The sequence below is a fragment of the Lynx rufus genome, unplaced genomic scaffold (assembly GCF_022079265.1).
Source record: "Lynx rufus isolate CCGP_SWC_20201006 ecotype Redwood Valley unplaced genomic scaffold, mLynRuf1.p SCAF_17, whole genome shotgun sequence".
Taxonomy (NCBI): Eukaryota; Metazoa; Chordata; class Mammalia; order Carnivora; family Felidae; genus Lynx; species Lynx rufus.
The window spans coordinates 33189275-33211438 of NW_025814831.1; the positions used below are offsets into that span (position 1 = coordinate 33189275).

Consider the following 22164-nt stretch of genomic DNA (forward strand, 5'->3'; position numbering starts at 1 on the left):
CCGTTGGAGACCCCCACCCCCACCCCCCGCAGCAAGCAGCCTGCGGGACAAGTCCCTAGAGGAAAGTTTCTCCTGTGGTCAGTGACATTCCAAGGCCCATCAGCCACAGTTCTTGCCAGGATAACAGGACAGGTTGAGTCTGTTCACAGCAGGACCCTCAGCCTAGAGGCAAGGATTAGATCCTCCTTTCGGGGAAGCAAGACAGAGCGCAGAGAATGAGCCCCCAAATGCGCTATCAGCTGGCTCTGTGTGACTCTGCATTCTCCTGGAACCTGAGGTGGAGCCTCCTGCCTTTTAATTTTTTAATGTTTATTTAACATAAAATAAGTTTTTGATGTTTATTTAACATTAAGACAGAGTGCGAGCAGGGGAGGGGCAGAGAGAGAGAAGGAGACCCAGAATCCGAAGCAGGCTCTGAGCTGTCAGCACAGAGCCCAACGCCCTCCTCATGTACCCTGCGATCATGACCCTAGCCGAAGTCAGATACTTAACTGATTGAGCCACCCAGGTGCCTCGGGCCTCTTGCCTTTGAGCAACCTGTCTCGACTCACCTTCTCTGCCTGATCAGAGTCCCATCCAGAAGCAAAGCCAGAACACCCCCTGCTCCTTGCTCTCCAGGGGTGAGGGAAATAAAAGAAGTCAGTAGCTTCCCCCCCCAAGAGTCAAAGCCATAAGGTTTCTGAATTTGGGGAGCCCTTTGCAGCAGCCTGGGGGACTGAGCAGCCCCATCCTGGCTCACCACAGAAGCAGAAGATCCCCCAGGGCTGCTGGCCTTCATCTGAGGGCTCCAGAGCAGCCCCTTTGTCTGGTGGGTTTAATGACTATCTTCCAGTTAGACCAAATCTGACACAGGCTGGCTCCCTGAGACTTGAGCAAGTCAGTTCCACCATCATCATTTACTGTGTGCTCCAAATTTTACTCAGATGGTACCTGGATCACCCACAAGCTGCCCAGGTCATGGTGAGGTGGGTGGAATAGGATGGGGGGGGGGGGGAGGCAACAGTTACATCTCTCCAGAGACAAATATAGGCAGTAGATCCTTCTCAGGAACTGGGAGCTGGGAGCTGGGAGCTGGGAGCTGGAAGCTGAGAGCTGGGAGCTGGGAGCTGGGAGCTGAGAGCTGGGAGCTGGGAGCTGGGAGCTGGGCAGTGGGTCAGGACCTGAGTATTTCACAGATCTCTTACCCCGCCCATTAACATACTGTTGGGGAACAGCATTACAACCAGGATGACCACAGAACTAGAACACAAACTGGGACATCAGGGACAACACAAAGGGGAGTCATTAATAATTATGCTGGGAAACAATACAAACGAGGACACTCCTGGGCCTGATGACAGATCAACCATCCCCAGTGAGGAAATATACCAAATAGGAGGAGAATCTTGTCATTACCATTTCTTGCTCTCTCTTACATGATTACAAAACAAAAACATTAACCTCTCCTCTTTAGAGGAGGCATGCTGTCAATTTCCAGTGGGGATACTGATACCAGCAAGTCATAAAACTAGGTGTGCTTTGTCTTCCTGAGGTCATTCCCATCCATGTGGTCTACTCCCTTTGGTCAGTGCTCAAATCAGAACCAAATCCAGCTGATAGTCCTTGTTACATGGGAACAGCCAGGACCTCGGGGTGGGAAGACAGATTTTTCAGTTAATTATTAAGAAGCCACTTCTAGGAGGTGCAGCAGTGGGGAGTATTTCCTTCTATGTAGGGGAAACGTGCTTGCTTATTAAGACTACACGCAGGGAATTGCACAATTCCACGTTTGGCCTGCAGGGGGCAACATCTCTCTAGCAATGACCAGACTACAAGCCCTACTGCAGGAAACACATTTAATTGGCCAAGGAGTAAGAGTTTTATTAAAAAAAAAATTTTTTTTTAATCATTACATTTCCAATAAGTAATTCCCACTGTGATATATTTTCATATAGAGATGTTTCTCTTTTTCTATTTACAGTGTTAGGTACAAATAAATACTTATGGACTGATCAGTTTGTTGACAATAACCCAGACTTGCCAGAGGCATGGAAAGTACAGGGTGAAATGGTAGGAAAGAAACTAGGGATTGGTAAATGTGCATGGAACAGCACTTGCCTTCCTGGTTAATAGCCTGCCTGGGAGCAAAAATGCATTTGAAAATTTCCAAAAGGTCTTTCTCCAAGAGCAAACCATTATTAAACTAATTCCTTTACAAACAAAAAATAAAATGGTAATCTGGATTTTATACATCTTCCTCATTTCAAAGTCCACCCTATATACATGTCAGATAAATGAGTTCCAAGTTTATGCAGGTTCCTACATGTTTAAAGTTTGTTTTGTTTTTTTTTTTAAACTCATCTTTTTCAGATGCATTGTTTCTAAGTCTCTGTCCCTGTCTCCACCCAGATTCCACAGACTGGCTGAAGCAATCACCGTCCACCCAGGACTTGAGTTGGGTCTCCCTTAGCTTCACCAGGCAGCCTTGAGCACCGAGCAGGGCACCCCGGGCCGGCCTGGGCTAGATGGCCAGTAGACACGCATGTAATTTGAGGGGGAGGCCAGCACCTCTGCTGGGGTTTGCCCTGCAGCCATCTGTGCACCGCTCCAGACTGGGCACCTCGCTCTGTTTGCCAAACAGCAGAGAATCAATGCCTTTAATACCACCAGCATCTATGAGCACCCTGATCCCAGGCAGACCTCCTTTTCTGGAGGGACGAATGGATTTAGGCAGCTTTGGAGGATGTGGCTAGGAGGAGAAAAGCAGAGCAGACTATGGGTGAGGGACACACCCCACAGACAACCTACAGTGTGTTTCAGCTTCACCCTAGATGACACAGGGCCAACCACTGGCTACTGGCATTATTGCAGGGCCAGGCCCCCATCTTCCAGGGTCACATTGCTTCACTGGATGAAGCCTCTGCAGGGAGAGGAGGCAGCAAGGTGGCTAAAGTGGGGGCGGCTCAGAGGGAGACATGTGTGATCCCACAGACCAAGGGCCACCACAGCCTGAGGCAGCTGTCTTCCCACCCAACCAGGAGCGGACAATGCAGGAGCCAGGGCCATCCTGTCCCATGCCCTGAGCTTACTCCTTGTCCTCCGAGAGAGCCCTCAAAATGGCTGCTGGCTGCAGATCTCAGCCAGGGCCCAGGGCCCTAGGCACACATGCAGGAGGGATATGGGAGTGAGTGGGTAGCCCGTCAGCCAGGGCCCAACCTCAGGAGAGGAGACACCGTGGCAAGTGTGGTATGCCACAAACCCAAACGTCACTGTGTTAGGTCCCTCTCTTCCCTGCCCCACGATGTGGTAAATGCCCTCAGCCTTGGCTGAGGGATGTCTATGGGTCTCAGAAGCAAAGAAAGGGTTAGGAACCTCAGGGGGAAGCAGGTATCAAGGTGGGAAGGGGAGTCCTTTATACACAAAGACAGGGAGGCAGCATCACAGGGAGTTGGAGTGGGCACAAGTGACAGCTATGGGCCCTGCCCACCCCAGTCCCCAACCAAAATGTCTCCACGTGCAGCCAGGCCAGGCCCCGCCTCGCCTCACCAGATAAGCACCAGGTGACAAGCAGGCAGCACCCAACTTGGGCCTGATTGGGCCTGATGTAAACCCAAGAGTAGGTTTCCGGGTGGGGGTGAGGGAGGTGCCATCCCTGTCCTATGAAGGTGAGGCCGGCCCCCAGGTGGGGGCGCAGAGGGGAGCAGAGAGGTGCCAGGTAGAGTCCGACCTCCCCCTGCCACCTCCTCCTGCCCCTATCCACTGAGAAAAGACCTGGGAGGCAGGGGTGGAGCGCCCATCACTTTCCACCCCGGGGAACCACCGAGGGCGCTCCTGGCTGGTTTGCCATGATGTGATAGATGGATTCTCGGAAGCGCTGGTCCCGGCTGAGCCTCTTGGCCACCTCCTTTAGTTCCTCCATGTTGTTGGCATCCAGCTGGGAGGTCATGAAAGACTGGGACGGCTTCACTGGGGAGACGGTGGCCGTGAGGCTGGGCCCAGGCCCCAACCCCAGCCCGCCTCCCTCGCGCCCCAGGCCCCCGTCCGGCGGGCTGCTGCAGCCAGTTCCAGGCCGCACTGCCGGCCTCTGAGCTGGACCAGCCCTTCCCAGTGCCCACCTTCCTGCCTTGTCACCCTCGGCCTCTGACCACCCCCACCCCGGGAGGGCACGCGGACGGCCACACTCACTGTCATTCCAGGACGTGCTGGACCGGCGCCGGTGGAAGCGGCAGCTCTTGATGCGGCGAGTGGCCGCCTTGTGGATGTAGACGGAGTTCTTCATGATGACCGGCATCTTGGCCTCCAGCTCCGCGTTCCGGATGCACTCCTCGAAGAACCCTGTGCGCGCAGTCGGGCTGCGTCCTTCCCGCCCGCCGCGCGGCCCCGCCCCGCCCCCGCCCCCGCCCCCGTGGGAAATACGCCCACCCGGCACAGCCCCTGCCAAAGGGGCGGGACCTCGAGCCACGCCCCCACCGGAGGCTACAGCCCAGAGGGAGCCGCGCCGGGGACGCGCCGGCGGCGGGAGTCTGGGCAAGTAACTCCAACCCTATCTATGGGTCACCTAATGCACACCAGACCCCGTTCCGGGCTCCCCGGGGCCTGCACTCCCGCAGGGGACGAGCCCTAGGGCTGGGGGCTGGCACCCGGGGCCGGGGCTTACTTTTCAGATGGCTCACGTCAGCCCGCATCCTCTCCTCCTTCTCCTTGTTCCGCACCTTGGAGTTAAGCCCTTGTTCCAGACTCCGCAAGGCCCCCTCTGCCTCCCGCAGACGCCTCTCCAGGTCCATGCGGACCTTCACCTCAGCCTGAGGGGGGAGAGAAGAGAGAGAGAAGTGGGGTCCTGGGGGTCAGCTGCCGTCTCCCTGGAAGCCTTCCCTGATCACCCCTGGCTCAAGCGGGCTTTCTGGCCTGTGGACTCGGATGGAAGTTAAGCACATCCTGCCCCGTGTCTTGCGCCCTTGACCAGGTGGCCTGGACTCAGTCCTTGCACCTGGCAGGTGTGTACCAATGATGCCCCCCACCCAAGCAGCAGGATCACTGCTTCCCCAAATGGTGGCTCCATCGCCTGCCCCTGGCGGGTCAGGCTGGCACAGATCATTCAGGTAGCTGCCCGGTAAGGGATGTGAGGGAAGGTCCACCCGCACGGGCTGCTCCCAGCAGGCCCAGGCCAACCTTGAGCTCCCGCTCTGCCTGCTGCTTCTCTGCCGTCAGCTCCTGCAGCGAGTTCTGCAGCGCCTGGGACTGGCTCGAATAGAACTCGCGCTCCTCCTCCAGGGCCCGAGAGCGCTCTTCGTTCTCCTTCATCCTGCCCGGGGCAGAAGTGGTGCTCAGTGCTCACTCGCCAACGGGCCTTTCCAGTGGGAGGGCAGTCCCTCCTAGACACCCGGCTGGAGAAACCCCGAGACCCAGAACTTTCTGGGGATGTGAGGGGTGGTGTGGTTAAGCGAGGAGAGCCGCCTCCTGAAGACTGGAGTCTTGGGTCCAGGTCTTGCTAGTTCTGTGACCTCAAGAAAGTCCTACAAATCCTCGGAGGCTCAGTTTCCTCATTTGTGCAAAGGGGCTTGGAGGACCTGCCCTGCCTGCCACAAAGCATTGTTAGACCGACCTAATAATGTCTGTCTGTATGGTTCATACCAGTCCAAGAGACCATGATCAGGTCGGCTCTAGGTAGTGAAAGTTTTCTTCCCATTTGCCTGGTGGGGAAACTGAGTCCTAGGCAAAAGGAAGTAAGTGACCTATCTGGTCAAAGCCAGCTAGAACCCAAGAGTCTGGATGTGCAGTTCAAGGGATGTTATCAAAACGGGACTCAGGGGTTGAAGGCCCCCTTACCGCTTCTCAGCCAGGAGCTTCTCCTCCAAAAGCTGCTGCATCTTTTCTTCTATCTGCCTCAGGTTGCTATGGAGACCCCCATTGGGAGGGGGCTGCTCACTCTGATTGGCCAGTGTCTGCAGCTGGTTCTCATTCTCCTCCAGCATAGCCAGGGTTTTCTTCTTCTCTATGGAGAGTTCCTGGCATGGATGGGGGGAGGGAAGAAGGGAAATAACCTAGTTTAGGTTTTCCAACATGGCTGCCCTCACCTGCCTTTCAGTTTCAGGGAGGGATGTCCTCATCACTCAATCTTCTATAAGAGACACCGTTGGGGGTTGGGGGGGGGCACCTGGGTGGCTTAGTCAGTTGAGCATCCAGCTTCAGCTCAGGTCATGATTTCGAGGTCTGTGAGTTTGAGCCCTGCGTCGGGCTCTGTGCTGACAGCTCAGAGCCTGGAGCCTGCTTTGGATTCTGTGTCTCCCTCTCTCTGCCCCTCCCCCACTCATGCTCTGTCTTTCTCTGTCTCAGAAATAAACATTAAAAAAAAAAAAAAGAGAGACACCCGTGGAATGCAAGCAGGTGCAACAACTCTGGAAAACAGTATGGAGGGTCCTCAAAAAACTAAAAATAGAACTACCCTATGACCCAGCAATTGCACTATTAGGCATTTATCCAAGGGATACAGGGGTGCTGTTTCGAAGGGACACATGCACCCCCATGTTTATAGCAGCACCATCAACAATAGCCAAAGTATGGAAAGAGCCCAAATGTCCATGGATGGATGAATGGATAAAGAAGATGTGGTATCTCTATACAATGGAGTATTATCGGCAATCAAAAAGAATGAAATCTTGCCATTTGCAACTACGTGGATGGAACTGCAGGGTATTATGCTAAGTGGAATTTGTCAGAGAAAGATAAAAATCATACAACTTCACTCATATGAAGAATTTAAGAGACAAAACAGATGAACATAAGGGAAGGGAAACAAAAATAATATAAAAACAGGGAGGGGGACAACACAGAAGAGACTCATAAACATGGAGAACAAACTGAGGGTTACGGGAGGGATTGTGAGAGGGAGGATGGGCTAAATGGGTAAGGGACACTAAGGAATCTACTCCTGAAATCATTGTTGCACCATATGCTAACTAATTTGGATGTAAATTTAAAAAAAATAAAAAATAAAACAAGTTAAAATAAAAAAAAATAAAAATAAAATATCCACCAAAAAAAAAAAAAGACACCCCAAATATCTTCCTTCTTCCATGGAGGTAAAAGGCCAAAACCAAGATCTCCTTCCTCACAAAGAGGCAAGGTTACTCCTCCACAGAGGGACTCAGGGAGGAGCTCAATGCAGCTTCCAGTGGAAGTGGCACCTACTAAAACCGGTGTCCAAGGGCACCATGACCTCTGGGGTCTTTATTCCCCGAGGGCTGAGTGAGGGCATGTGTTGGGCTCATATGAAAAACGCTCAAAAGGAGCTAGCCCTAGAACAGATTTAGATGTCCTCGTCATTTATCAGGCTGGGGTCTTGCACTACCCAGAAATTCTAGAGTTGAAACTCTCCATGAGAACCATCTCTCATGATGTGAACTGAAAAGAGAAACAAATAAAGGCACCACAGACTAAGCCTCTAGTCAGTGGAGAGAGAATAGAAACCCTTGCAGCCCTCAAGGCAATTCATGAATTCAGAGTAAACATTAGCGCTGTGCCAGGCTGCCGCTAGGTGCTGGGCTGGGAGACACCTTTAGACGGTCTAGCGAAGTTCACCGTTTAGAAGGCACAACCTAGTGTCCCATAACAAGACGTGCAAAGTGCTGCCGGAGCCTGGAGCTCACAGCAAAACCTTGCCTAGAAGAGTCAGGGAAGCTTGGCTACAGTTCTGTTGGAGTTGAGTCTTAGTAGGATGGATGAGTTCTCCAAGCAGAAAAGAGGTGAAAGAACATTCTGTGTAGAAGGAATAGCATGGCGGGGCGCCTGGGTGGCTCAGTCGGTTAAGTGTCCAACTTCGGCTCAGGTCATGAACTTGCGGTTTGTGGGTTCGAGCCCTGCATCGGGCTCTGTGCTGACAGCTCAGAGCCTGCTTCGGATTCTGTGTCTCCCTCTCTCTCTGCCCCTCCCCTGCTCATGCTCTGTCTCTCAAAAATAAATAAATGTTAAAAAAAATTAAAAAAAAAGAAGGAATAGCATGGGCAAAAATGTTGAGTCTGAAAGGGGTTGGCCTCATCGGGACAGATGAGCTCAGTGGTTTGGAGTAGGGGTCAGGGTGTCTTTGTGCAAGGTGCAGAGGGGCAACTCAGGAGGAGCCGGGGAAGAGGGGCTGGGAACAGTCTGTACTTTGTCCTTGACACATGCCACTGCCTCTCTCCCCCTCACAGTTTCTGTGGTATCAGAGGCAGGTGACATACAGTTAATTTCCCTTCATGCTCAATTTCACCCAGTAGCAGCTAAGTGAATGAGCCACAAGAAGGAAGAGGTGGGTGGTCCCGCCGCCCACCCTAATCAACCCTCCATGTGGTATAAAGATATAAACTCTGAAGGAGATGGATTTCCCAAGGGCAGAGTCACAGCAAGGCAAACTTGAATTTGCTTCCATGGGTCCTGCTTTAGGCCTCCCGTGCTCTCTGGTCCACAGAGAAGAGACCTTTTAGATCATCACTCCCTCGGGCCCCATTCCCCTTGTGGAGAACCCTCTGGGGGAAAAACAGTATCACGTGGCTCAACCAAGCAGCCTGCCTCCAGGCCCACCAGCCCACCAGTGGCCCCTCACCTCCAGCGTCTGCTGCAAGGACTCTGTAAGGTGCCTCAGCTCCTTCTTCTCTTGCTCCACACCCTTGAGGCATCTTGCGGTCAGTTCTAGCTCCCTGCAGGGACAGAAGGCTGGGTATGGCAGGGCCCACCCCTCCCAATCCCCTCTGCACACAGAAATGCTTCTGCTTTACCTCCCGACATGGCTCAGAGGGGGCCTTGGAAGGCCAGCCCCTCTCTGCATGGCGGGGTCCTGACAGCAGCTGTAGGCACCTGGGGCTGAAAGGAGGAGATCCCGGCCAAGTGGGGTTGACGTCACTTGCTCCAGGGACACATGCATCTGTCAGGTGGGATAAACCCAGGACCACCCCACAGGCAGAGGGAAGCAGTGGAGAAACAAAGGGAGGGGGACTGGCCCCACCTCCTTTCTTCCCTGGACAGACCCTGCCAGTATCCCTACTCACTCTCACATGGGTCATGGCTGAGGCCCTTCTCTGGGGTGACAACCCCTTTGCTGCTTTCTTAACCAGCCTGGGCCACCTCAGGCCTTTACCCCTGGTTTCCCTTCCTCCTGCTTGAAATGCCTTTCCCTTTTCTCCTGCCCAATTTCCTAATCCTACCCATCCTTCAAGGCCCCGCTCAATTGAACCCCTCTTCATGCCCATAAGGATCACATGTATACCTTAATTCCTAGGACACAGGGAGTCTGCACTGTGGTCCCTAGTACCTGATTATATATTATCGTGTGGATGTTTCCTGGGTGTTAGTCTGATTTTCCCAACAAGAGTGTAAGATCCTGCATGGTAAGATAAGGGGACTTATCCTCTATTCTAGTATCTGGCACAATTCTGGAGATAAGCAGGTGCTCGGCTATTTACTTGGTAAGATCCTCGGTATTTCTCCCTCCCCAAAGTGCTTGTCTAATTGACTTCCTTTTATAAGGCTGCTGCAAGAAAAACCTTTGTGGGCTAACACTGATTATCAGTAGTGATGAGGAGGAGGATGCCGACGACGAGGACAACCACCCGCCATCAACAGCACCCAGAGCACTGGTCTCCAAATTCCTGGATCGGCTGAATCAGAATGACCTGAAGAGCTTTTGTAAAATATAGATCTCTGGGCCCTACTTTCCAGAGATTCTAATCCTGGTGTATGATTATAATGTGCAACTGGTTTGCAAAGCATACACAGAACTAAAGATCCCGAGGGACATCATTAGCCAGAACGTGACGGGACTGTGCAGGCGACGCTGGGGGGTCTTGGCTAACAGCACCTCCAGGCCGGCTTGTTCCCCTCTGCCTCTGGGTAAGGAAGGCTTGACAGAGGCAAGAGGGGCTTGTTGCTTGGGGGGGACGCCTGTCGGCACCTGCCGGTGCCTCACCTCCAGTTCGTGTGGGGTCTACAGCTCCTTCCTTCTGGGCTGCCCCGAGGCCTGGAGCACTGGGAAGATAGACCCAAACCAAGTCATCAAGTAACGAGACTCTCCCGGGCGAGACCTCTCCAGGCCCGATGGGAAATGCGGGTCCTAATGCCCTGCCCCAGGCGCACCTTCCTCCCGCCCCCACCACCTTTTGATCTGCTCCTGCTCCATTTTCAGCTCCTGCACCACCTCCTCGAACTGCTGCTTCTCGGCCTCCAGCACCTGGTTCAGGCGCTCAAGCTCCTGAAGAGAACCAGAGGGGAAGAGAAGAGTCATGGGCAGCAAAGGGCCCCTGAGGTCAGGAAGCGTCCCTCTAGTCCAGGGGCCCCTATGTGATGCGGTACAGTCTGGGCCATATGCTGGCACAGACTTGGAGTTAAGTCCTAAGGAGCCCTGGTCCCACTAGTCGACACACAGTCTCAACAAATCCCCAGTCTGCGATGGGCGTGGCCTTCTCAAACACACTGAGCATGCTCAACACCGTGGCCTGTGCCTGGAGGTGATGGTAATTCTAGGTGTCTACTCTGCTGGGCAACTCCAGTCACGAACCCCCTCAGGTAGGCTGGCTGGCTCTCAAGCCCTGGAGGAAAACGTGGTGGGTGTGTATTTCCATTAAAGATTCCTATGGGGCGCCTGGGTGGCTCAGTCAGTTAAGCAAGCATCTGACTTCGGCCCGGGTCATGATCTCACAGTCCGTGAGTTCGAGCCCCGCATCAGGCTCTGTGCTGACAGCTCGGAGCCTGGAGCCTGTTTCAGATTCTGTGTCTTCCTCTCTCTCTCTGACCCTCCCCCGTTCATGCTCTGTCTCTCTCTGTCTCAAAAATAAACGTTAAAAAAAAATTAAAAAACAAAAAGATCCCTAGAGTGACATCTGTCAAAGGTGGCAAAGAAAAGCCAGTCCCGACCCAAATCAGAAAACTTTATTCTCAAGGCTCTAGGAAGCAGCCAGCCTAGGTGCCTGCAGCTTCCCTTATACTCAGCCCTGAGGGAACAGGAGAGCCAGAAAGCCCAGGGCGGGGCCCCAGGGCCAGACTAGTCTTGTCAGGAGGGCTGGTAAGCACAGGTATGTGCCCTCCGAGGGTCCCGTTTTCCTGGGCTGCAATGGCAGCTGGGGTTGCAGGGCACCCTTCAGGCGAAGCTTAGCTGGCAGCATTTTTGTGACACCTGCTTTGCTCCTCCACATTACACACTGTGGGAGGGTATTATTCCCAGCACCTCAGGTGCCAGCAGGCCCTTGCTATGCCTCCAAGAACCAGATAACGAAACTGACGCTCCTAAAAACAACATGACAAAACAATCAATTGGCTTTTCCTCTCCTTCCTCCCCATGTGGGGCCCAGGTATGTGTGATGAAATGCTTTTCCCACCTAAGTCAATAACTGCATGTGTCTGGGCAACACATATGCTGTGTGGCAATAAGAGAACAGACATCCATGAATCAGAGCCGTCTATGGTCAAAGGGGCCTGAAAGCACTTCAGTCTTCATCAGACACTTGAATCCTGGGATCAGTTTTCTGCCAAGAGATGGCCTGGGCTCTGCCTGAATGGCTGTCATGACGGGGAATTCACCCCCTCTTAAGACAGCCCATTTCATTCCAGAACAACCTGATCAAAACTCTTCCTTCCGGGTCCGACCTCAGATGAGCCCTCTCTGAAAGCTACAAAGACCAAAACATGGATGAAGGACCGCAGATTTTGCCAAAAGTTTTGTGGGGCTCAGATGAGAGGGCTGAATCTCATTTATGGAGCAAAACTTCCCTTCAAAACCCCTGTAGCCACCTCCGTCCTTTGCACAGACTCTCCCTTCGGCAGCTGCCTTCCTGCCTGGAACTTGCTGTCCTTGGTCATAGTGTCCCCTTAAGCTCTTCTCCTCAGCCACGAAGACTGAATACCCCTAGCCAGCAAAGTAAGAGCCAGTGAACAGCTCTTAGCAAAACAGACGACTGGCAAAGCCAAGGACACAGCCAACTTCTGGACACCCTGAGTGTTGCAGGTCCACCTAGGGGAGGGGGCGGCCCGTTTCATCCACCTGTTCCATCTGGGCCCAAATCTGCCTCCTTATAACTTCCGTCAGTGGGCTGACCTTCTGCCCTTGGAGCCACAGAACAAGACTCATCCTTTTTCCCTTCACGTGTTTGGGACAGTTTTCTGTCCCCAAGTCTCCTCTCCTCCAAGCCAAATAATCCCTGTTCATCATGCTTCACTGCATTATTTCTAAGTTCCCAATAAAAGCAATTATGCTTTTGAAAAGAATGCAAGCTCCTGAATGATTGGGAAGACTAAATACAGTGGAGGTTCTTCCCAATTAATTTACAGGCTCATGTGATCCCAATAAAGACCCCAATGGGATTTTTAAAAAATAGTTTCATTCATTCACGCATGCCACACATAGTTATTGAGTGTTTAATAGGCACCAAGGACCTGCCAGGCTCTGCATTGAGGATGTGAGAATGAGCAAACCCAGACACGTCTCAGTTCTCATGGAGCTTACAGCTCAGTGCAAGAATCAAAAACTAATAAAATAATCACACACGAGAGTATCATTACAAACCAAGGTATGTGAAGTGCAGGATGGGAACACGGTTCTTTGTAAAGCTGTCTTGGACAAGAAGTAGGGAATGATTGGTGGTTGGGGAGGTGGTGGGGAGCAGATTTTTGAGCCAACATGTGAAGGTGCATAAATAGCAGGAAGAGGAAACAGCATTCCAGGAACAAGGATCAGTATGTGCAAAGGCCCTTCAGAAACCTGCAGAACCTGAAAGAACCAAGACATTCCCACACCGCTGGGCCCACAGTGAGGGTGAACAGCAGGAGGGAAGCTTGACCACACAGCGCCTTGGGCTATGCTGAGGATTTTGTGGTTTTCCTGAGTCAGAACAAACAATGAAGGTTTTGAGCAGAAAGTAGGGGAAGAAGATGGGCAACGCAATCCGATTTCCATTTTAAACGATGACTCCAGCTGCAGCGAGGAGAAAAAGGATGAAAAGGGGCCAGGAGGGATACAGGGAATCTGGCAGGAGGTGGGGGGAAGCCACTGCATTAGTTCAGCAAGACCTAATAGTAGTGTGAACTTGAGCAAGGTGGTGAGATGGAGAGAAGTGGCCAGACAGCTTCTAGAGATTTGGGGGTAGCTAGCAGAACTTGGGGGTGGAGTGGGAAAGGGTGAGATGGGGAGGACAGGATGAGGCACAACTCTCAGGTTTCCAATCTGCACAAACAATGGGAGGAGGTGAATTCCCTGAGATAGGGAGCGTTAGACCATCAGCTCTGCTGGGGAAGATCATAAGTGGCCTTGGACGTGTTAAGTTTGCAGTACCTTTGAGACATTGGCTGGAGATGTGAAGCCAATGGTTGGATAGAAGGGGCTGGAGCTCAGCAGAGAGAAGGGACTGTACCTGTCAAGGGGGAGACATTTGCACATACATAGTAAATGAAACTGGGGGTGTGGTCTAGATGGCCTCTGGATCCAATGCAGGAAGAAGAAGGGGTATGGGGGGGTACTCTCTGGGATGGGCAATACCACCTTGTAGGGTTCATGGGAGGGTAACCTGGGCTAATCCACGCAAACTGTCTGCTGCATAGTAAGTGCTTAATAAACGATGGATAGTATTATAAATTGAAGCTGTGTAGTATCTATTCAAGAATAGACAGCAATTCAAAGGAATGGAAAAGAGAATTCTGAAACAGATTTGGTATATGATGATAATGACAATGATAGCACTCGCTGTGAGTTTCCTGTTCTAAGTACTTTACATGTATTAATTCATGTGATCCTTACAACAGCTCTGAAAGTGGATAATATTTTTGTCCTCATTTTATAGATGAGAAAAGCAGAGGTACATAAGGGTCAAGGAACTTGCTCAAAGTTACACGTCTTCATCCCTCTTCCCCACGCTGTAGCTAGTCGGTGATGGAGGGACTCAAACACGGGCAGTGGGGTAGAGCGAGATGGAAATGTCCATGCACTGTGGCTGAGAGTGAAAACTGGTACAAAATTTCTGGAAAGAAATTTGTCAATATGCATCAGGAGTCTTAAAAGTTCTTGCCCAGACTCCGTGATTTTGCCCATAGGAAGGAACCTCTCCTAAACAATTAGATAGTAGGCCACAATTCATGTGTGCAGAGGTGCTCACTGTGGCATAATTTATAATAGTGAAGACAGCCTAGGGGCACCTGCTGGCTCAGTCAGTAAAGTATCTGACTTCAGCTGAGGTCATGATATCACGGTTTGTGGGTTTGAGCCCCACATCGGGCTCTATGCTGACAATGCAGAGTCTGCTTGGGATTCTCTCTCTCTCCCTCTCTCTCTGTACCTCCCCCACTTGTGCTTTCTCTCTCTCAAAAGAAAGAAATAAACTTATACAACTAAAATAATAATAATAAGATGAAAATAAAACAGCCTAGATGTCCAAAAACAGAAGGTGAGTTAAATGAAACATCACGTAGGATGAATCAGTACATGGTCATCAAAACTGACGTTTTCAAAGAATGTTGAATGACATGAAAAATTGCTGAAGGTACAAATGTTAATGAAGGTATAATGAAAAAACAGGCCATAAAATGGAATATCTGCTGTGATCCTATTTTGTTTAAAATATAGGGGCACCTGGGTGGCTCAGTCGGTTAAGCGGCCGACTTCGGCTCAGGTCATGATCTTGCGGTTTGTGAGTTCAAGCCCCGCATCGGGCTCTGTGCTGACAGCTCAGAGCCTGGAGCCTGCTTCGGATTCTGTCTGTCTGTCTGTCTGTCTCTCTCTCTCCCTCTGCCCCTCCCCTGCTTGTGCTCTGTCTCTCTCTCTCAAAAATAAACACAAAAATAAAAAATATATATATAAGAATATATAGAGAGAAATATATATATATTTCTCTAAAGACTGAAGAAAAACACCAAAATGTTGGCAGCAGTTGTGTCAATTGTGGGATTAAGAATAAAGTTTGTTTTCCAGGTGTTCTGCAAAGAGCATGATTTCTACCATTAACAATAATAAAAAAGCTACACATGGATGAGGACAAAGAAAGAGAACCTTCTTTCCAGTCGCTCACTTCTTTTCTACCTTTCGATTTCCCTGTGTGACTCTTAGCTAACACTGATGTCCAGGTGGAGCCTTAGAAGACTGATGATAGCCGGACCTGAAAACCTGAAGCGGCCAGAACCTTCTGTTCCTGCGGCCAAGACGGGACGAGAACTTGCGGCAACCTTGTCATAGGTTGAGGTCAGCCAGGACCCGCTGCAGCTAAAGCCTCTTCCACCACCTAGTGCTTGTTCTTCTGACTCCTGGGCCTGACTTAAGTTGCAGGAGTACGGGGTTGGGAAGAAGTCACTAGAAGGCAGATTCCTGCTCAATGAAAGGAAGAGTCTTCGAGCCACAGAGCAACAAGGCGAAGAATCCCGCCAGAGGTCGTGAGTTGCCCATCACAGAAGCAAGAAAACATCCATCAGGGAGGTGAGCAAAGAGCCTCCCCTTGAAGTGACAGGTTCTTCCCAACACCAAGGGTCTATGTTCTGACCGGGAGCAGCCTGGGGGGCAAGATGCCTGCCTAATGGGCCCTGGGCATTTCAATTTCCTAGGTGCCTACCCACATACAAGGCTGAGCTCTCTGAGTTCAGCGAGAGAAGGAAAGGTAGTCGGGCTGCCCTCCTCCAGGGATGAGAGATGAGGTCACAAGGAGCCAGGGACACTTGAGGAAGGGCTCAAGGAAGGGCATGGCCTTCTGGCCCCGGGGCAGATGAGCCCAGGCTGGCTCACCCCGTGCTCTCTGCTCAAGCCTCCAGAGTCCCAGGTCCTCCCTTCCACATGGAGGAGGTCGGGGCCGCATCACCGCACAGCGCACATCTGCATGGGCCCTGCCCGTCCACAAAGCACTCTGCTGCCTTTGATTTCATTGAGCCTCACAGCGACCCAGGAACTAGGCAGCCACAGCCATCAACTCTTATCAGAGCATCACAGATAGAGCAACTGAGGCTCAGAGAGGTTAACTTACCCAAGGCCACACAGTCAGTGATGGAGCTGAGACTCCAATATGAGTCTCCGGGGTCCAGACCCTGAGTCTTTCTTTAGGCCAGACTGCCTCTTAAAGATCAGAGAATCTTCATGTTATCACTGGGCTGTTGTACCCGAGGCCTTTCTAAGCGGCCCAACGCGCACCCAGACAACCTCTGAGCCTCGCAGTGGAGATGGGAAAGATGCAGGGGACAAGAAGACCCATCATATGGATGAGCAAGTCAGGGAAGCAGTGATTTCTGTTCCTGATCTGCAGCGCGCAGCTGACGCGGGAATACGGACCTGGGCACGGCCCTCTCCCTTTCCGCCCGCTCACAGCAGCCTTCACGGGGGATCAGCTGGGCCCGAGCGAGTCTCGCTCAGATCTTGTAGCACCAGACCAGGGAGCTCACAGCTGACAGGCCTCGCTCCTTCAACGTGCTACGGCTTTAAGTGAGGCCTGCGTGCGGTGGGTCTCCACTGGCCTCATTTCCCAGCTAAAGACCTAGATAGAGTGTCTAAATTTTCCTCCAGCTGACTGCTGCCCCAGATTTAGCCTCTCTGATGGATAAGTCTGTCTCTCTCCCTGCCGGTGGCAGTGTCTGTCACTCCATCCCACCCCCTGGCTTCCTCAATTACCTGTCTTCAGGTTGCTGACAAGCCACCAGAAGGCTCCCTTGTCAAAATGGCAGAACCGTGTGAAGAAAATGCCAAGACTCTAATGCAGGACCCAGATGAGAGCGTGGAGGCACGGACGCCCAGACGGCACGGCTGGGAGAAGGCTCAGTGCTGTCACCACGCCAAGCCTCAAATCCATGGAATCCTAACGCAAAGCCTCCGTGGCTTTGGGGGTGTGTTTCTTGTTTGTTTGGGTTTGGTTTTTCCTGTTGTCGTCAAATGACGAAATGAGTCTGAAGTCCAGCTGGGAGAATACACGGGCAAGAAGATCTGGTAAAAGTCTGAAGAAGGAAAATGAGGCCGGATCGTCCTACTAGATTCAAATCAAGATGTAATGTGAAATGACAAGAATCAAAAATGTTCGCTCCGTGAATCACTCCACAAACATTTATCAAGCACTCATCCTGGGCCAGGTGCAGTCCTGGGCCCTGGGGATATTTGGGGTGCTGCAGGGACAGGATGCTTCTTGACAGTAGGGCCTGTCTCAGAGCCCAGTGAAGGGTGGTTGGGAAAGGTGGTTCGCAAGAGAAAAGTCACAGAGGGAGGCACTGAGCCCAGGCAGATGGGTCCAGCCCTACGGGCACAAGATAAAACCGACTGGGTGAAGAGAAGTGGGCTGAATCAGGCTCTCCTATGGGAAAGGCACTTTGCAGCTTCAGGCCTCAGGTAGTTGACACGCAGAATGGGCCCATAACGAGTAATAACATGATTATGACGCTAACAAACACAGATACTCACTGAGCACATACTATGTGCCAAGCGCTTTATATATAACATCTCACTTAATCTTCACATCTTAATAAGACGGGTTCCATTGTCTCCACTTTTCATGTAAGAATATTGATGTTCAGGGGTGCTTGGGTGGCTCAGTCGATTAAGCAGCCGACTCTTGGTTTTGGCTCAGGTCACGATCTCACAGTTCATGAGTTCGAGCCCTGCGTCGGGTTCTGTGCCGACAGCGTGGAGCCTGCTTGGGATTCTCTTTCTCCCTCTTTCTCTGCCCTGCCCCTGCTCTTGTTCTGTCTCTCTCAAAATAAATAAATAAATAAACTTAAAAGAAAAAGAAAGACTATTGATGTCCAGAGAGGTTAGGTAACTTGTCCAAGGTCACACAGCTAGAAGTGTTGAAGGTCAAATACAAACATAGGCGGCCTGGCTCCAAGTCTGCCGTGCCATCCCCTACCTTACTGTGCCCTTTCAGGGGTGCTGATGACACTTCAGAAACAGGCAAGGCCCAATGCCGCTCGGAGATTCCAGATGAAGTGGACTTCAGCGGCTCCCCAGTGCAGGCTGCCTCCGGCTAATGCTTGGCTTTTTTGGAACTTATGTTGTGTCATTTAGAGGAAGAAGGAACCCCTGAGTTCATCCAACCCAATCACCCTCGTGGTGCAGAAGTCCCTCTACGGAGGCCATCCCAGCCTCCTGTGAACATCACCGGTGATCGGCAGCTCACTACCTACCGATACAGCTTATACAATTTTGGGATGGCTTTCTCGAGAACGTGGTCACCTACCCTTTTTACTTTTGTCTCTGGCGACTGGCAAGAACAAATGCTCTCTGACAAGAAGCCACAGCAAGTCCCAAGCACGGTCACCTCACGGTGCCCCTGCTCTGCCCGTCTGACTTCCTGGAGAGTTCTCTGGGTGCCTTGCTCCCCTACATGCGTCCCTAATGCCAGGAACACAAGCCAGTACACCTTGGCTGTTAAGGGGCCCCCAGAGCAGGGGCCGCGGGGGAGGGGCAGCAATTCGGAGCGGCCTCGGCCTCCGTGTGCCTACCTCTCTCTGCTCCCTCTGAAGGCAGAGCTCTTCGGTCTCCTCCATCAGTTTGTCTGCAAAGCAAGTGCGCACGCTCTCACGGAAAGCTCAGTCCGGCTCCGGCCTGGAGGCGGCCAGGGCCTTCCAGTAACCTCCTTCACTTCCAGGATCTCCCAGGGAAACGGTTTGTCATGTCCAGGCCAGCCAGCCGGCAGAGCCAGCTCCTGGGGATAGAAGCTGACATGCTGGCCGCAGCCACTACCTTCCTCTCTGGTCCCCGTCCCCGCACAGGGGCGGCTTCATCTTCAGAAGCTCGGGGGGGTGTCTGCACCCCTAGAAGTGCTGTTAATTGTGCTGCTCCCCTGCACTAGTGTCTGGCAGGTGGGGGGGGGCGCAGGTTCTGGGGCTATAGGGGGGTTCTGAAGCAGGCAGAGGGGACCCAGCGCCGAGGCCCTGGGTGTCTAAGGAGGTATCAGGGGAGAAGATCCCAGGCAAAGGATCAAAGCCCCAGTCTCACCTTCTTCTTTCCCAAACAGAGCATACTTGTCAGCCAGTCAGGGGCACAGGATCAGGTTGAAAGTGGGCCAAAGGGGTGGAAGTTTGGGGCAAATCCAGGACCCGGGAACCCAGGGCAGAATAACATCAACTCCATTCATGGGGCCCTTACTGTGTGCCTGAAACAAATGCTTACCGGCACGTTCTCATTTCCCCTGATCCCCAGGTCCCACCTCCCAAACCTAGGGACTATTCTCGTGACCCTTTTCAGGATGAGGAAATTAAGGCTTACAGAGGCTACCCTGTCTGGAGACACGCAGCTGATAGACAAGTGACAAAGCTGGCCCAGAGGTCCTCCTGCCACGCTGGCCAAGAGGACACAGGTTACACCATACAAGCCTCTACCTATGGCTCCTGGTAGCCTGCTACGCCCTGCCCCAGCTCCCCTCCTCCGTCCTCCACCGAGCCCCGGCTATAACCCCGGCCCTGAAGTGCTACCTAGGGAGCCTCAGCTTCCAGTCCATCCCTCCAGCCAACCTAAATACTCCTGCTTCTCCTTGGCCAACTGCAGCCCCTGGGCCTCCAGGCTTTTGATCATGGCTTCTCCCAGCTGGGCATTCTTCCAAGTCCTGGGGAGGGAGGGCAGATGGGACAGAGGAGAGAAGAAACACAAAATCGTTACAACAGAAGGGGAGAGGAGAGGGAGACCGTGCATGGCGTGTACTCTCGCCCATCCTGTCTCCTCCAGAATCGCAGCCCCGTTCACTCTGGCTCCCGTGGCTCTGGCCATGCCACCAGCATCGATCAGTTACGGTCCCCGGAGGCCAGCCCAGGCCGTAAAGTGGGCCACCGAGGACTGGGCCAGCAGCTTCGGAGCAGGGAAGAGATTGCCTCCCAGGCTGCTTTCTCTACCACCACAGGCCACTACCTGGCACCAGGCCTGGTATGGGGCATGCGCAGTGTTATTTGTTGAGCTAAAAGCATGACCCAGCAGGTGCCGGGACAGGGGTTCACATGTAAATGGACCGTGTTGGGCTGGAGGTTTCTATGATCTGGACTCTGATTTACAAAGCACCCGCTCCAATCTATGCTAGGATTCACTGTGGACCTGGGGAGGTGAGATGGGTATCAGGAGGCAGCCAAACCCTCCTAGCGGTGCTGGATTTGCTCCCAAGAGTCGGAGACAAGTGGTCTACGTCTGCCACCTGTGACTCCAGACAAGCAAAGGTCACTGGGCTCCAAGCCCACCTGGCAGACCTCTCAACCTGGCCTGTTCTTTCTTGCCCATTCTAACCAACTCCCACAGCCCTGTTTCCAAGACGGCCCGGACAGTTTTCTCCCTCACCCTGCCCTTTTCTGGGGTCCTCAGTTCCCACTAAGTGATCAGGGTGGGCCCAGCCCATAACCATTCACTTCCTGGACGTGCCCCCGCCTATGAGTACTTACACCTTCCCGGACTCCTGTAGCATCTCCAGCCACTGGGTCTGCTCAAACTCGGACTCAGCAGCCAGCAAGATGTTCCCCTGCCAAGAAGAGGAACCACGGGCGTACCTGAGAGGAGCCCACTCTTGGGATGCCAGAGGCTGCCTGCAGCCTGCTCCTCCATCTCCTCCTCCATCCACCGTCCCACATCTCTATGACCCTGACACCCTCCCAGGCCAGGCCACCGGAGCGGTTGCTCCCAGGGAGCCTGGAGGTTCCCAGGGAAGCCGGTCTGCCCGGCTCAGTCCAGGCTGAGAGGAGAGCTTTACTCACATGGAAGTCCTGGTGGGAGATTTTCATGGCATAGGGCATGCTGGGCTCTTCCTTGGCCTCCACCAGGCAGCCTCCCAGGGGGATGACTCCCTGAGAAAGAACGAGAACAGGCAGCCCCCCGCCCCCCCCCCCCACATCACTTAAGGCCTCTGGGAGCCCTCAGCCAAAGCCAGGTCCTGCCAAGGGCCCCAGGCTGGGAGCCAGACCAGAACTGACTCCTAGAAGGAAGAGGAAGGACTGGGGCAGGCTCGGGGCCCAGCAAGAGTCGTAGGCGGCAGGAGTCCTGTGCCCCAAGAAGGATTCATTCTCCAGACTCTCTGCTAGACCACAGCAAGAAAAGAGACTGACTGTCTTCCACCCTTGCAGGACACCCTCCCTCATTGTCCCCATGGGGTCCTACCCACTGTGGCCCTGGGGAGAGGCTGCCTCACCTTAGGGTGTATATTGAAGTATTTATTGGTTTCGAAGTTCTTTTTCTCGCTCTCAGAGTAGTAAAGAAGAAAGCTCTCTTTGATGATGAAAAACCTACAGGGGGTGGTGGGGAAGAAGGGGCAATAAGGAGGAAAAGGGTGAGGTGTCTTGGGACAGCAAGGCCTCGGGGGGCCCAGCACTCACGTGGAGAGCCCGTGGGCTCACCAGCTCAGGCTCAGCCTCACCAGCTCGTGTTCCACATCTGCGCAGAGGCCCTTGCCGGCCAGCCACCCGCCGCCATCGGCAGCCTGACCCTCACACCGGTGGGCAGCTGGACTGGGAAGCCCACACTGCCTCCGTCCCGCTGCACTGCCACCCTTGGCACAGGAGGGCATCTGAAGTCCTTCCCCTCGGGTACCTTCATCCCCCGAGCCATCACCTCCAGTCCCTTAGGGTCCACCCCAGGAGAAGGGGGAGAAGGAAGAGAAGAAAGCTTTCCCACCATATCTGCCCTTCAGCCTCTCTGCCCTAGGAGAACAGAGCCTAGAAGCCGCCCCCACCCCCACCTCACTAAGAGATTGTGCATAATTCCAGGATGGGTCTTCTGACAAGGAATCGTGAAACTGACAATTGAACCCAACGTGCGGACCAGGCTGGCGAGGGCAGGCCTGCAGCCTCCATGTGACGCCAGCGCTCCCTTTTGTCCGCGTGCTTCATGGCCTCCTTCTGGGACTCACGTCTAACTTAGGACTTCTGGGACCTGGTGCTTTCTGACTGTTGTGGAGGCAACCGCCTGATGCCAACGGGCGGAGCACTTGGACCCAGCCTGGAGGATCTCCTAGGACCGATGATCGGAGCTGACCGGAATGAAACACCAAGTACAATTCCAGGAAAAGATCCAGCCGGGTCTCAAAACCCTGAGGCTCAGGGACAACCATGGCGACTGGCCCCTTGCTCCCAGGCCCCCAGGAACACTGCTGTTATCGCGGCAGGATCAGGGGAAGGGGTGGGCGCCAGAGCCACTCAGAAGGGCTGACAGGAGCCGGCAGGGTGACTCTCTCCCCTGCCCCGCATTCAGTAACATCGCGTCGGTAGCTTGATATCAGTCACAGTGGGAGCAGTTACACCAGGAAA

At 53.1% G+C, this 22164-nt stretch overlaps 1 protein-coding gene across 1 annotated transcript in view; it reads right to left on the bottom strand.

The window, feature by feature from the left end:
• Positions 1-3775: 3775 nt before the first annotated feature.
• PLEKHD1 (pleckstrin homology and coiled-coil domain containing D1) overlaps positions 3776-22164 on the bottom strand; it is a 28906-nt gene continuing 10517 nt past the window's right edge. Inside the window, exons 2-13 of the mRNA XM_047079664.1 lie at positions 21051-21144; positions 20620-20709; positions 20311-20387; positions 19402-19493; positions 18391-18443; positions 10104-10198; positions 8558-8651; positions 5806-5984; positions 5149-5281; positions 4637-4781; positions 4165-4314; positions 3776-3945 (exon numbers count right to left, since the gene is read on the bottom strand). Coding sequence (XP_046935620.1) covers positions 3776-3945; positions 4165-4314; positions 4637-4781; positions 5149-5281; positions 5806-5984; positions 8558-8651; positions 10104-10198; positions 18391-18443; positions 19402-19493; positions 20311-20387; positions 20620-20709; positions 21051-21144 — 1372 coding nt within the window. The remainder of the gene's footprint in view (positions 3946-4164; positions 4315-4636; positions 4782-5148; positions 5282-5805; positions 5985-8557; positions 8652-10103; positions 10199-18390; positions 18444-19401; positions 19494-20310; positions 20388-20619; positions 20710-21050; positions 21145-22164) is intronic.